The sequence below is a fragment of the Piliocolobus tephrosceles genome, chromosome 13 (assembly GCF_002776525.5).
Source record: "Piliocolobus tephrosceles isolate RC106 chromosome 13, ASM277652v3, whole genome shotgun sequence".
In the NCBI taxonomy this organism is placed as follows: Eukaryota; Metazoa; Chordata; class Mammalia; order Primates; family Cercopithecidae; genus Piliocolobus; species Piliocolobus tephrosceles.
Genome location: NC_045446.1, coordinates 9,307,063 through 9,319,460, shown reverse-complemented (window position 1 = coordinate 9,319,460; position 12,398 = coordinate 9,307,063). Strand labels below are relative to the sequence as shown.

General features: G+C 53.9%; 1 protein-coding gene across 10 annotated transcripts; it reads right to left on the bottom strand.

The window, feature by feature from the left end:
* Positions 1 to 260: 260 nt before the first annotated feature.
* MEN1 (menin 1) lies at positions 261 to 7,789 on the bottom strand. Of its 10 annotated transcripts, none has more exons than XM_023186328.1 (10): positions 7,701 to 7,789; positions 6,705 to 7,187; positions 4,652 to 4,860; positions 4,308 to 4,436; positions 3,938 to 3,978; positions 3,770 to 3,857; positions 2,994 to 3,130; positions 2,378 to 2,579; positions 1,780 to 1,944; positions 261 to 1,564 (listed from the first exon to the last, which is right to left on the bottom strand). In XM_023186328.1, exons 2-10 carry the CDS (start codon positions 7,162 to 7,164, stop codon positions 1,082 to 1,084), a joined length of 1,914 nt encoding a protein of 637 aa, XP_023042096.1. In that variant the 5' UTR covers positions 7,165 to 7,187; positions 7,701 to 7,789; the 3' UTR covers positions 261 to 1,081. The 10 variants fall into 10 exon arrangements, with proteins under 10 accessions (XP_023042096.1, XP_023042100.1, XP_023042101.1 ...); XM_023186332.2 differs by having other exon boundaries at positions 6,705 to 7,194; positions 7,558 to 7,752; XM_023186333.2 differs by having other exon boundaries at positions 2,378 to 2,513; positions 6,720 to 7,194; positions 7,558 to 7,749.
* Between the last annotated feature and the right edge of the window lie 4,609 nt (positions 7,790 to 12,398).

The following is a 12,398-nucleotide window of genomic DNA, read 5'->3' as shown; positions in this document are numbered from 1 at the left end:
GGGGCCCGGGGGCGGGGCCGCGCCGGGGATGCCCCACCGCCCGGCTGGGAGGAGGCGCCCGCGGGACGGGCCCTCGGTGGCGCGGGGAAGCCCCAAGGCCGGGGCGGAGCCTAAGCCCTTCCGCCGCCACCGTTGCTCGTTGCTCGCGCTCCACAGGTAGGGAGCGCAGTCTCCAAGCCAGAAGGCAGAGGGAAGAGGGGGCGCTCCACTACCCGCCCCATCCCCAGTTTCACAGATGAAACATGGACTTGCGCTTTGTATTTTTTTTTAACAAAATGTATTCATCTTTCTTGGAACTGGAAAATAAATCTATGTACAAAACAGGAAAAGATCAGGCTCCTGTCACCCACTCCCAACCCTCTGCAGATTTCCTCCGGGATGCTCCGAAATGGGCTGGACCTCTGGGAGGTTCCCAGAGGGTCGGGAGGGAGGTCCTGCTCTGATCCGGGGCCAGTTTCGTCAGGAAGAGGGCGGGGCTCAGGATGCTCATAGGCTGGGGGCGGAGTTTTGTGTCCCAGACTTGGGGGTAGGAAAGAGAGGAAACTAGGATTTCCAAATTCTGGAGCAGAACTTAAGTTCTTTGGGGCAGAGGGCTTGGATTCGCAAGATTATGGAATTCTGAAGTGTGGAAATATACTCCTAGGGGCTGAGTGGTCCTAGGCTCCCAGGCCGGAGGTGGGACCTGTGCTTCTTGGGTTAAGGGTGAAACCTCAGCTCCTACAAGCTGGGAGCAGCCCTGAGTAACGTTGGTCTGGCTCTAGGTGAGCGGTTCCGAGGAGGAGCCTGGGTTTCTAGGGGCTGGGCCTTTAAAGATTGTTCATTAGGACCCAGGGTGAGGTTTCCATTGGCACCCTGGAATTCTGGGAGAAGAGACCTACATTCTAACGACTAGGGCAGAGCCCTGGGTTCTGAGCTGGAGAAAATCGTGGGTTTGATATAGACTCTACTCGGGACCTGAAACCTTGGGTTTGGGTAGGGATAAGGCCTGTCCCCTTTGGGCTGGGGGCAGAGCATGGGCTCAGAGTTGGGGGACTAAAGGCGGGGCCTGGGTCCCCACAAGCGGTCCAAAGTCCCCAGTAGTTTAGAGGCCTTTGCGCTGCCGCTTGAGGAAAGACAGAGTGTAGTCACTAGGGGTGGACACTTTCTGCTTCTTCATCTGCACTTGCGACTGTGCTGTGAGTTGCAGCTTGATGGCGCTCGAGTTGATCTTGGTGGCCACCAGCAGCTCCTTCATGCCCTTCATCTTCTCACTCTGGAAAGTGAGCACTGGACCCTCTGGTGGTGGTGATGCTGCAGGCGCTGGCACCTGAGCCATGCTGCCACCTTCAGGGCCTCGGGCTGTGCCAGAGACCGTCCCAGGGGGCTTCCGTGGGGGTCCTGACACTGCACCCTGGCTGGCACCTAGGCCCTTGTCCAGTGCTGGCTTCTTGGGTGGCGGGGGCTCCTCTGGCTTGGACTCCCGCCGTGGGCCCCGCCGCCGGCCTTCCCGGGCTTCCTCGCCCCACGGCTCCTCGGCCTCGGCTGCCTCGGCCTCTCGGCTCACTATGCGCACCTTCTGCCGCACCTGGGCCAGTGGGGAGAACAAGGTGAGAGCAAAGTTGCTGGCCAGTGGCTGGAACTCCAGGACCCTGCTCTGGCCATCCCATGCCACCCAGGGGTCGCAGTCTCACCAGCACCCAAGGGGATGAGCAGATGCTGCCCCTGGGCCAGAAAAGTCTGACAAGCCATGGCTGCTGTCACTACCTGTAGTGCCCAGACCTCTGTGCAGCTGTCCCTCACCTGTCCCTCGAAACGGCCTAGGGACTGCACAAGAAAGGTGGCCCAGCCCACGTGCAGCACAGGCGTGGGACTGCCCTCCTCCCATTTGCAGATGCCGTCGTAGAATCGCAGCAGGTGGGCGAAGCACTCAGGGTCCTGGAGGGCAGAACCTTGGCTCTGGGTGCCCTTGACAAGGGGGAAGGGAGGGCACAGGTCAGTCTCTTACCCCTTAGCAGAGGGCACAGGCCAGGCCCCCTACCTAGGCAAAGACCCCTGGCTCCAGAAAAGGTAAGCATAGCTTGGGAACATTCTTAGAACCTCTTTCCTTTTATAAAGCCAATCCGTAGCCAGGAGGTACCATCCCTTATCTCCATCCCTCAGCTGAGGGAGGGAGTCTGGCCATGAAACTGAAGGCACAAGGTAGAAACCTCTAAAATACTTTCAGCCCCATTCAACCTGGACCCAGGACCTCAGTTATAGCAAAAGGGAACATAGCTCTCTGCTTAGGGCCACCTTCCTCACGCCATTCCTAGTCCCATACATGCAGCCCCCATGGCCTGTGGCAGGGAGCCCTGCCCAGGTTGGAGGCTGGACACAGGCTGGAGCTCTAGCCTTTCACCTGGCTCTGCTCCCCCGGCCGCTCCTCGCCCGCCTCCAGCAAGCTGGCTGCCTCCTTCAGCAGGTTGGGGATGACATCATTGGCTACTTCGAAGAACTCCTTGTAGATCTCCTCGTCTTCCCGGCAGTAGTTGTAGCTGTGAGAGCAGTGGGGTCTCTGTAGGGTCTGAAGGGGTCTTGCCATGGGGGGTAGCCCCAGGGACCTGGTGGGGGATGGAGCCCAGGTTTCTTTTCCTGGGTCACCCCAGGGGCTGGGGGAGTAGGTGGGGTCCTCACTGCAAAATGATGCTGTATGGGTCAGCCAGAGCAAGAAAGCAAGAATGAGGAGGGGCACGGGGCCGAGGGTGGAGGTCCCGCTGCTGGGTGATGGTGGTTAAACATTGGGAGGAGATCTGAGGCTGTTCTGAGAAAAAAAAATTAGGAGAGGAGAGGGGGGAAAAGATGTGACACCTTAATCAGGGTCCCTACCTCCTGGGAGATGGTGGCCTTGCTGCCTAGGGACTGGATGGAAAGGGGATGGGGCGTGGGAGCCAGGCCTCAGTCCTGGACGAGGGTGGTTGGAAACTGATGGAGGGGAAGAAAGGACAGGCTGCAGGCCCTAATAGGGGGATCCTCACTCCTGGATGACAGTGGCCGTGTCTGCCCAGGCCTGCAGGGCTTCGCGCACGTTGCGGTTGCGACAGTGGTAGCCAGCCAGGTACATGTAGGGGTAGATGTGTTCATCCCGATAGTAGGTCTTGGCTGAGGCAATGCCCTGGGGGTGAGGCAGAGGATCCTCAGGGAGGCAGCCCCAGCTGCCCTGCTGGCACAAATGCCCCACCAGGGCACACCCAGAAGGGGCCACAGGAAGATCCCAGGGAGTCCTCTCCACCTCCACTCCGACCTCCACTTGCTGCCAGCCCTTCTACCTGGTCTCCTCCCTGGGTCTACAGGACTGCTGGCTAAGGCCTGGGGCAGACTGCAGGGGTGGGGCCTCCCCTCCAAGCTCAGGGTCCTTCTCTTTCCCAGACACTCTTCTACATACACACCAAAGACTTCCAAGCCCAGCCCAATGGCCCTACTCCCCACCTACACCCACCAAGTAAACACCCCCTCCCTCTTCAGTGCTCCTACCACATTTGACCTCTGTTATACTCCAGGAAGGACAGTAAGGAGTGGCAGAAAAGGCAGGGCTGAAGGGACAAATGCAGACCCCTGCCACTCCCAGGCTGGTGAACCCTGGACACTCCTCAGACAGCCCTGACTGAACTGATTCTGCACACAGTTGACATAAAGTGAGACTGGATGGGCGATACCCCCTAACACAAAGTTCTCTTCTCATCTGCCCAGATGAGGGCCCCTGCCTCAGCCACTGTTGGGGTCTCCCTTGTGCATCCTCCTTAGATGCCCCCACCTTGTGGTAGAGGGTGAGTGGATCTGGCCGGCCAGGAGTGGGCTCCAGCTCCTCCAGATCTGCCAGGTTCCCTAAGGCCATGGGGTACCTAGGAGAGGATCATAATCCAGGCTGCCACCTAGCCCCCTGGCCTCACAAGGCCCAGCCTGGCCACTTCCCTCTACTGACCTTTCCAGATGTCCCAGGTCATAGAGCAGCCAGAGCAGCTTCTAGGAGCCGAAGGAGAGAGTTATGAGCTACAGAACAGGGAGGAGAATGGGTCCTTAGCCTATCGGGCAGAGGTGGGGGTCAGAACCAACAGGGACCACCCACCAGGTAGAAAGGCCAAAATTCTGGGCCATTCTTTAATGGAGTTAAAGCAATTTCACATCTCAATTCCACTCTCCCAAAAGCCCTGGGAAAGGCCTGGCCAGGAATTACTAACCCATTTTCCAGCAGGGGAAACTGAAGCTCAGGAAGGGAAAGTGCCCCTACCCAGGGTCCCACAGCAAGTCAAGTCTGGCCTAGCCCAGTACTGCCCCATTGGCTCAGTCCTCACCTGCTGCAGCTGCAGCAGCTCCAGCGAGTCGGTGTGCAGGTCAATGGAAGGGTTGATGGCACACACCATGAATGCCACCTCCATCTTGCGGTCACAGCGCATGTATGATCCTTTCAGGTACAGCCAGCTCTTGAGAGGGGACAAGATCATTATGTCTCATGATGGCCCACCCTGTGCCTTCTTCAGGGAATGACAGCCAGGAAAAGGGGCTCTTCTGTCTTCCCTTCCTGATATATGTGGGTGGTAACGGGAAGAAAGGGGTGCGGCCCAAGAAAGTGGAGTCCTTTGGTTGGTTTGGGCTACCAGAGTATGAAGGCGACAAGGTTGCAGGGAGGGAACAATACCCGCTCAGCCACACCAGCGTTGACCGTCTGGCCCCTGCGGTCCTCGTTGCCCTTGCCATGCCAGGTGACCTCAGCTGTCTGCTCCCCATTGGGCCCAAACACTACCCAGGCATGATCCTCAGACAGGGCGAGGTGGACATCCCGGAGACCCAGGGCCTGGCAGGCCCCAACCACAGCAAAGGCCACACCGGAGCTGTCCAATTTGGTGCCTGTGGAAGGGGCAGGTAATGAAAGAAGGTCCTCTGTGTTTTGACGTGGGGGAAGGGAGCCAGGTAGTGACTGGCCACACTCCCTCCCACTCCCTTTCCCAGCCTGTGCCCCAAACTCAGATTATCCTGCCCACCTTCCCTCCATCCCTTCCCTCCCATGTGTTCAAAGCCTCTCTCTCCCTGTTTACACCCTCTGTGTCCAACAAGAGACCTTTCTGGATCTCCTGTAGCTGACCCAGCCTTTGGCCCTATCTTGTCTTTCTCTGCAACTCTATTATATATTCTATGGATTTAAGGATTCCATTTTACTGCACTTACTAGGTTAAAACAGGAATGGCAGGCTGGGCGCGGTGGCTCAAGCCTGTAATCCCAGCACTTTGGGAGGCCGAGACGGGCGGATCACGAGGTCAGGAGATCAAGACCATCCTGGCTAACACGGTGAAACCCCGTCTCTACTAAAAAATACAAAAAACTAGCTGGGCGAGGTGGCGGGCGCCTGTAGTCCCAGCTACTCGGGAGGCTGAGGCAGGAGAATGGCATAAACCCGGGAGGCGGAGCTTGCAGTGAGCTGAGATCCGGCCACTGCACTCCAGCCTGGGCCACAGAGCGAGACTCCCTCTCAAAAAAAAAAAAAAAAAAAAAAAAACAGGAATGGCAAATACAGGACACTGGCCAACACTCTCCTGTTATACACCCACCAACAGATAATCCTCATTTATCTCTGCACTCTTTTCCTGCTAATCTGAGAAGCAGCCTCTGAATCCTTCTCAATATGGCACACCAGGATGGGATTGCCAGTCAACCAGGCTTGGTGCAAAGTCTTAAGCCTTTTGAGGTCAAGCTCTTGGTCTGTCTCAAAACATTTTTGGCCGGGCACGGTGGCTCACGCCTGTAATCCCAGCACTTTGGGAGGCCAAGGCGGGTGGATCACGAGGTCAGGAGATCAAGACAATCCTAACACAGTGAAACCCCATCTCTACTAAAAATACAAAAAAAAAAAAAATTAGCCAGGTGTGGTGGCGGGCACCTGTAGTCCCAGCTACGCAGGAGGCTGAGGCAGGAGGCAGGAGAATGGCATGAACCCAGGAGGCAGAGCTTGCAGTGAGCCGAGATTGCACCACTGCACTCCAGCCTGGACGACAGAGTGAGACTCCATCTTAAAAAAAAAAAAAATTTTCACAGGCCACCAGTTGCGGTGGCTCACACCTGTAATCCCAGCAATTGGGAGGCTGAGGCGGGCAGATCACTTGAGCCCAAGAGTTCAAGACCAGTCTGGGCCACATAGTGAGACGCCGTCTCTACAAAAAATTAGCCAGGCGTGGTGGTGCATGCCTGTGCTCTCAGCTACTCAGGAGGCTGAGGTAGGAGGACCCCTGAGCCCGGGGAGGTTGAGGCTGCAGTGAGCCATGATCACACCACTGCACTCCAGCCTGGGGGACAGAGTGAGACCCTGTCTCAAAAAAAAAAAAAAAAAAACCACAAAAAACAAAAACAAAAACATCTTCATAGCTATTATTTTGTTTAACTGCCTCAAATGCAACCCAATTTCATCTTCTTGCCCCCTAAATCTGCTGCCGCCCTCTTTATCTCATGCTTAGAACTGCTGTAACTGTTCAGTGGCAGGGGTGGAGGTGCCGAAGGGGCAGAGGTGAGGTTGATGGTTTGGAGCAGGCCTGCCATGCCGTGTGTGACTTTAGCACATCATTTCCCCTCTCTGGGCTTCAGTTTCCCAACTGCAAAGAGGAAAATAACACCTGCCCAACCTCACAAGGCTTACAGTTCTCAAAAAGGTTCTGTAAACCACGGAGGGTTTTGAAGAAGTGGGTCATGGATAAGATTCCCACCTACTGGACTCCAACCTGTGATGAAGCTGAAGAGGGACTGGATGTGGGCTCGATCCTTGAAGTAAGAGCGGCTGAGGCTGTTCCATATGACATCGGAGACCTTCTTCACTAGCTCACGGCTGGAGACACCCCCTTCCCGAGGATAGAGGGACAGGTCGACGGCGCCTCGGATCTGGGCGGTGAAGCGGGCATAGAGGGCGGCGATGATAGACAGGTCGGCCACGGGAAAGTAGGTGAGGCCGCCAGGCGGGTCGGGGGCGGGGCTGGGCTGGAAGGTGAGCTCGGGAACATTGGTGGGGATGACACGGTTGACAGCCAGAAAATGCTCCACGAAGCCCAGCACCAAGGAAAGGAGCACCAGGTCCGGCTCCTCTCGGCCCAGCTCGGCAGCAAACAGGCGCACCACGTCGTCGATGGAGCGCAGCGGGAACAGCGTCTTCTGGGCGGCCTTCAGCCCCATGGCGGCGGGCGGCGGGCGGCGGGCGGCGGCCTGCAGGCAAGCCGCGGGAGGGAGGGTCGGGCAGGTTTGGCCGGGGAGCCCCCTCCCAGGGTCCGCTAAGTTTCCACCCCCCGACACACGCACAGCTCCCCTGCTTCCCCACCCTCCTCAGCCTCCGCTCACCGGCTTCCCCTCTTTTGTCGGTGAGACCCCTCAGCCGAGACTGCAGAGCCTTTTTGTCCCCCACAATTTCGGGACGCCCGGTACCCGATGGGGTGCGCCCCAAGAGCCCCAGTGGCCGCCCCGCCCCCTCTACGACTGTGCCCCCGGGGCCCTAGAGTCCGTCCAGAAAGCGAACCCAGACCAAGCCCCCAAACCCCAAGGAGAGTCCTCGCCTCGGTACCCCTCGCCCACCTCCGCGCTTACATCCCACACAAGGCACCGCGGCCCACGCCGCCCGGAGCCTGATGGGACACGAAGTCCCGCCCCTAGGGTCGCACTACCCGCCGGGAAGTGGAGTCTGGGCCCACCCCTGCCCCCGCCGAGTCTGGAAATAGTTGCGGGCCGGGCCGCTGCGCGGTGGCTTCTGGGATCTTTAGGTCCGCGGCTCCGGATGCCTCCTTCCCAAGATACTCAGGGATTGGTCCTTCCCTTCAGGCCGACCAGGCAGGAAGCGAGTCCGCAGTGCCTTCTGGGAAATGTAGTCCAGGGGCACTACCTGCAGACTCAGGGTGGCAGGTCGCCGAGTTTCTGCCGGTTTTGCTGTCACGGGTCGGTCGGCAAGTTATGAGGAAAAAGATCAAGTTGCTTGAGCCAGAACAATTTTAAATAAAACGATGTGAGGAAAACAGATACTTTTAAACACTTCCAGAGAGTAAATGTGTTCAACCGCTTTAGTTGGGTATCAGTGTCTGTTAACAAATAAATATGGGCCGGGCGCGGTGGCTCATGCCTGTAATCCCAGCACTTTGAGAGGCCGAGGCGGGAGGATCACGAGGTCAGTAGATCGAGACCATCCTGGCTAACACGGTGAAACCCCGTCTGTACTATATATATATATGTATAGCTGGGCGTGGTGGGGGGTGCCTGTATACAGTCCCAGCTACTCGGAAGGCTGAGGCAGGAGAATGGCGTGAACACGGGAGGCAAAGCTTGAAGTGAACCGAGATCGTGCCACTGCACTGCAGCCTCGGCGACAGTGTGAGACTCTGACTCAAAAAAAAGAAAGAACGAAAAACAAAGACGTCTACTCTGTGTCGAGCACTCCTTTCCCACTTCTGCCCTCGACATAATCTAACACGTGCCAAGAGTAGCTTTTGTTTGTTTGTTCTGAGACACGGTCTTTCTCTTTCGCCCAGGCTGGAGTGCAATGGCTCGGTTTTGGCTCACTGCAGCCTCTACTTCACGGGCTCAAGCAATTCTCGTGCCTCAGCCTCCCAAGTAGCTGGGACCACAGGCGTGCGCCACCTAATTTTGTGTGTGTGTGCATATACCTAAATATATATACATATAAAACACACATACACACACACACACACATATATATAGTTTTTTTTTTTTTTTTTCTTTGGCAGAGACGGGGATTCCCAGCTACTTGAGAGGCTGAGGCGGGGGAATTCCTTGAACCTGGGAGGTGGAGGTTTCAGTGAGCCAAGATCTTGCCACTGCACTCCAGCCTGGGCAACAGTGAGACTCTGTCTTAAAAAAACGTCCCGAGTAGCTGGGATTACAGGTGTCCGCCACCACACCCAGATCATTTTGTGTATTTTAAGTAGAGATGGGGTTTCACCATGTTGGCCAGGCTGGTCTCAAACCCCTAACTTCAAGTGATCTGCCCGCCTCGGCCTCCCTAAGTGCTAAGATTACAAGCATGAACCACCGTATCTGGCCGAAGAGTAGTTATTTGTTTGTTTATTTGTTTTGAGACGGAGTCTTACTCTGTTGCCCAGGCTGGAGTGCAGTGGTGCAATCTCAGCTCACTGCAACCTCTGCCTCCCAGGTTCAAGTGATTCTTCTGCCTCAGACTCCCAAGTAGCCGGGATTACAGGCGCCTTTCACCACGCTTGGCTAATTTTTGTATTTTTAATAGAGACAGAAGTTTCACCATGTTGATCAGGCTGGTCTCAAACTCCTGACTTTAAGTGATCCTCCCACCTCGGCCTCCCAAACTGCTGGGATTACAGGTGTGAGCCACCGTGCCCAGCCTATATCAACAACATTTTAAAACTTTGAAACAATACTAAATTTCCACAGCCACTCATGTATTCACTTATTCATTCAAAAAAAACAGATTTTTGGTACTTACCATGGGCCAAGTTCCAGACACTGGGTATATAGCAGTAAATAAAACAGATCAAATTCCTGCCCTACTTCACCTCTTCACCTCTCTGGATTTTCCTCAAAATTTATAACCCTTCTCTAATCATGAGAAAACATCTGGCAAAACAGAGTTGAGGGACAGTCTACAAAATACCTGACCAGTATATCTCAATAGTGTCAAGTTCATGCCAGACTCATATCTGTAATTACAACACTTTGGGAAGCTGAAGCAGGAGAATTGCTTGGGGCCAGGATTTCAAGACCAGCCCAGGCAACATAGGGAGACCCCGACTCTACAAAAACAAAACATTGACGGGGTGTGGTGGTGCTCACCTGTAATCCCAGCTACTCAGAAGGCTGAGGCAGGAGGATCATGTGAGCCCAGGAGGTCAAGACTGCAGTGAGCCGTGGTCATGGCAATGCACTCCAGCCTGGGCAACACAGTGAGACCCCACCTCAAAAACAAAAAACAAATCAAAAGAGCCAAGGTCATGAAAAATAAGGAAGGACCCAGAAATCATTGCAGATGAGAAACTAAGGAGACAGAACAACTAAATGCAATGTGGTGTTCTGGATCAAATCCTGGAACAGAAAAAGGACATCAGTAGACAAACTAGTAAACAGGGTAACCAACCTTCCCAACTGGCCCAGAACTGAGGCGACTCAGGAGTATAGGATAGGACTTTGTGTTTTATTTTATTTATTTATTTATTTATGGGACAGCATTGCTGTGTCGATAGGATAGGACTTTGTGTTTTATTTTATTTTATTTATTTATTTATTTATTTATTTGACAGCATTGCTGTGTCGCCCAGGCTGGAGTACAATGGCATGATCTTGGCTCACTGCAACCTCTGCCTCCCAGGTTTAAGTGATTCTCTTGTCTCAGCCTCCTGAGTAGCTGGGATTACAGGCACCCACCATCACACCCAGCTAGTTTTTGTATTTTTAGTAGAGATGAGGTTTCACTATGTTGACCAGACTGGTCTTGAACACCTGGTCTTAGGTGATCCACCTGCCTCGGCCTTCCAGAAGTGCTGGCATTACAGGCCTTAGCCACTTTGTGTTTTAAAGACAGTCAAGGCTGAGTGCAGTGGCTCACACCTGTAATCCCAGGGCTTTGACATGCCAAGGCAGAAAGACTGCTTGAGGCCAAAAGTGTCAGACCAGCCTGAGCAACAAAGCAAGACCCTGTCTCTACCAAAAAAAAAAAATTATTTTAAATTAGCCAAACACAGTGGTGTGCACCAGGTAGTCCCAGCTACTCAGGAAGCTCAGGCAGGAGTTCGAGGCTGCAGTAAGCTGTGATCGCACCACTACATTCCAGCCTAACACAGTGAAATCCTGTTCCTAAAAACAACCACAACAAAAACAAAAACCAGACCAGGCGCGGTGGCTCACGCCTGTAATCCCAGCACTTTGAGAGGCTGAGGCGGGCGGATCACTTGAGGTCAGGAGTTCGAGACCAGCCTGGCCAACATGGTGAAAGCCTTGACACGGTGAAACCCCATGTCTACTAAAAAATACAAAAATTAGCTGGGTGTGGTGGCAGTTGCCTGTAATCCCAGCTATTCGGGAGGCTGAGGCAGGAGAATTGCTTGAACCCAGGAGGTGGCGGTTGCAGTGAACCGAGAGTATGCCACTGCACTTCAGCCTAGGTGACAGAGCAAGAAAAAGAAAAAAAAAAAAGTATTTTAGCTGGGTGTGGTGGTGTGTGCCTGTGGTCCTAGCTACTCTGGAGGTAGAAGTGGAAGGATCTCTTCAGCTCAGGAGTTTGAGACCAGACTGGGTAACATAGTGAGACCTCGTTTCCACAAAAAAATTTTAAAAAGTATTAGCATATGCCTGTAGTCCCAGCTACTCAGGAGGCTGAGGTGAGAGGATCGATTGAGCCTGGGAGGTTTACAGTGGGCCAACATCATGCCACTGCACACCAGGCTGGGTGACAAAGGAAGACCCTGTCTCAAAATAAATAAATAATTTTTAAGGTTTTTTTAAAAAGGTCACTGCCTGAATGAGAGCAAAATTACATTTAATGGAGTAGACAGACAAGATGTACAAGAAATAAATGTAATGTGTAATACATTAGGAAATAGTCATTGTTTTATTGTTTTATTTTCTTTAATTTCTGTAGACAGGGAGATCTTGCTATATTACCCAGACTAGTCTGGAGCTCCTGGCCTCAAGTGATCCTCCTGTCCCAGCCTCCCAAAGTGTTGGGATTATAGGCATGAGCCACCATACCCATCGTGAAAATAATCATTGATAAGGAAAAAAAAGATAAAGAAAAGGGATAGGAGTGCCGAGGAAGTGGCTGGGCGCGGTGGCTCACGCCTGTAATCCCAGCACTTTGGGAGGCTGAGGCGGGCGGATCACTGGGTCAGGAGTTTGGGACCAGACTGACCAACATGGCAAAACCCGGTCTCTACTAAAAATACAAAAATTAGCCGGGCGTCGTGGCACATGCCTGTAATCCCAGCTACTCGGGAGGCTGAGGCAGGAGAATCGCTTGAACCTGGGAGTTGGAGGTTGGAGTGAGCCGAGATCGCACCACTGCACTCCAGCCTGGATGACAGAGCGAGACTCTGTCTCAAATAAAAAAAATTAAAAATTAAAAAGAGCACTTTGGGAGCAAAAGTCTTGTGGGCTTGGGCTCAGGACCAATGGGAGGAAAGAAGTTGGAGACAGTGATAATACAGAAGTCTTTTGGGTTCTTTGCAGCAAAGGGAAGGAGGAAAATGAGAGAGCATTAAAAAGCTGGAGAAAAGGGGGGCCAAAAAGATTACTGCTTGTTAATGAGAGAATTGTGGGAGTGATGGCCTTGGACAGAGAGTGGGAATGCGTTCCCGACTGGCAGGAGCCTTGGCTAGGAGCACAGGCAGTTTATCCACAAGGACTGGAAAGAAGGCCTCTACTACCTGGGCATATGTGGTGGG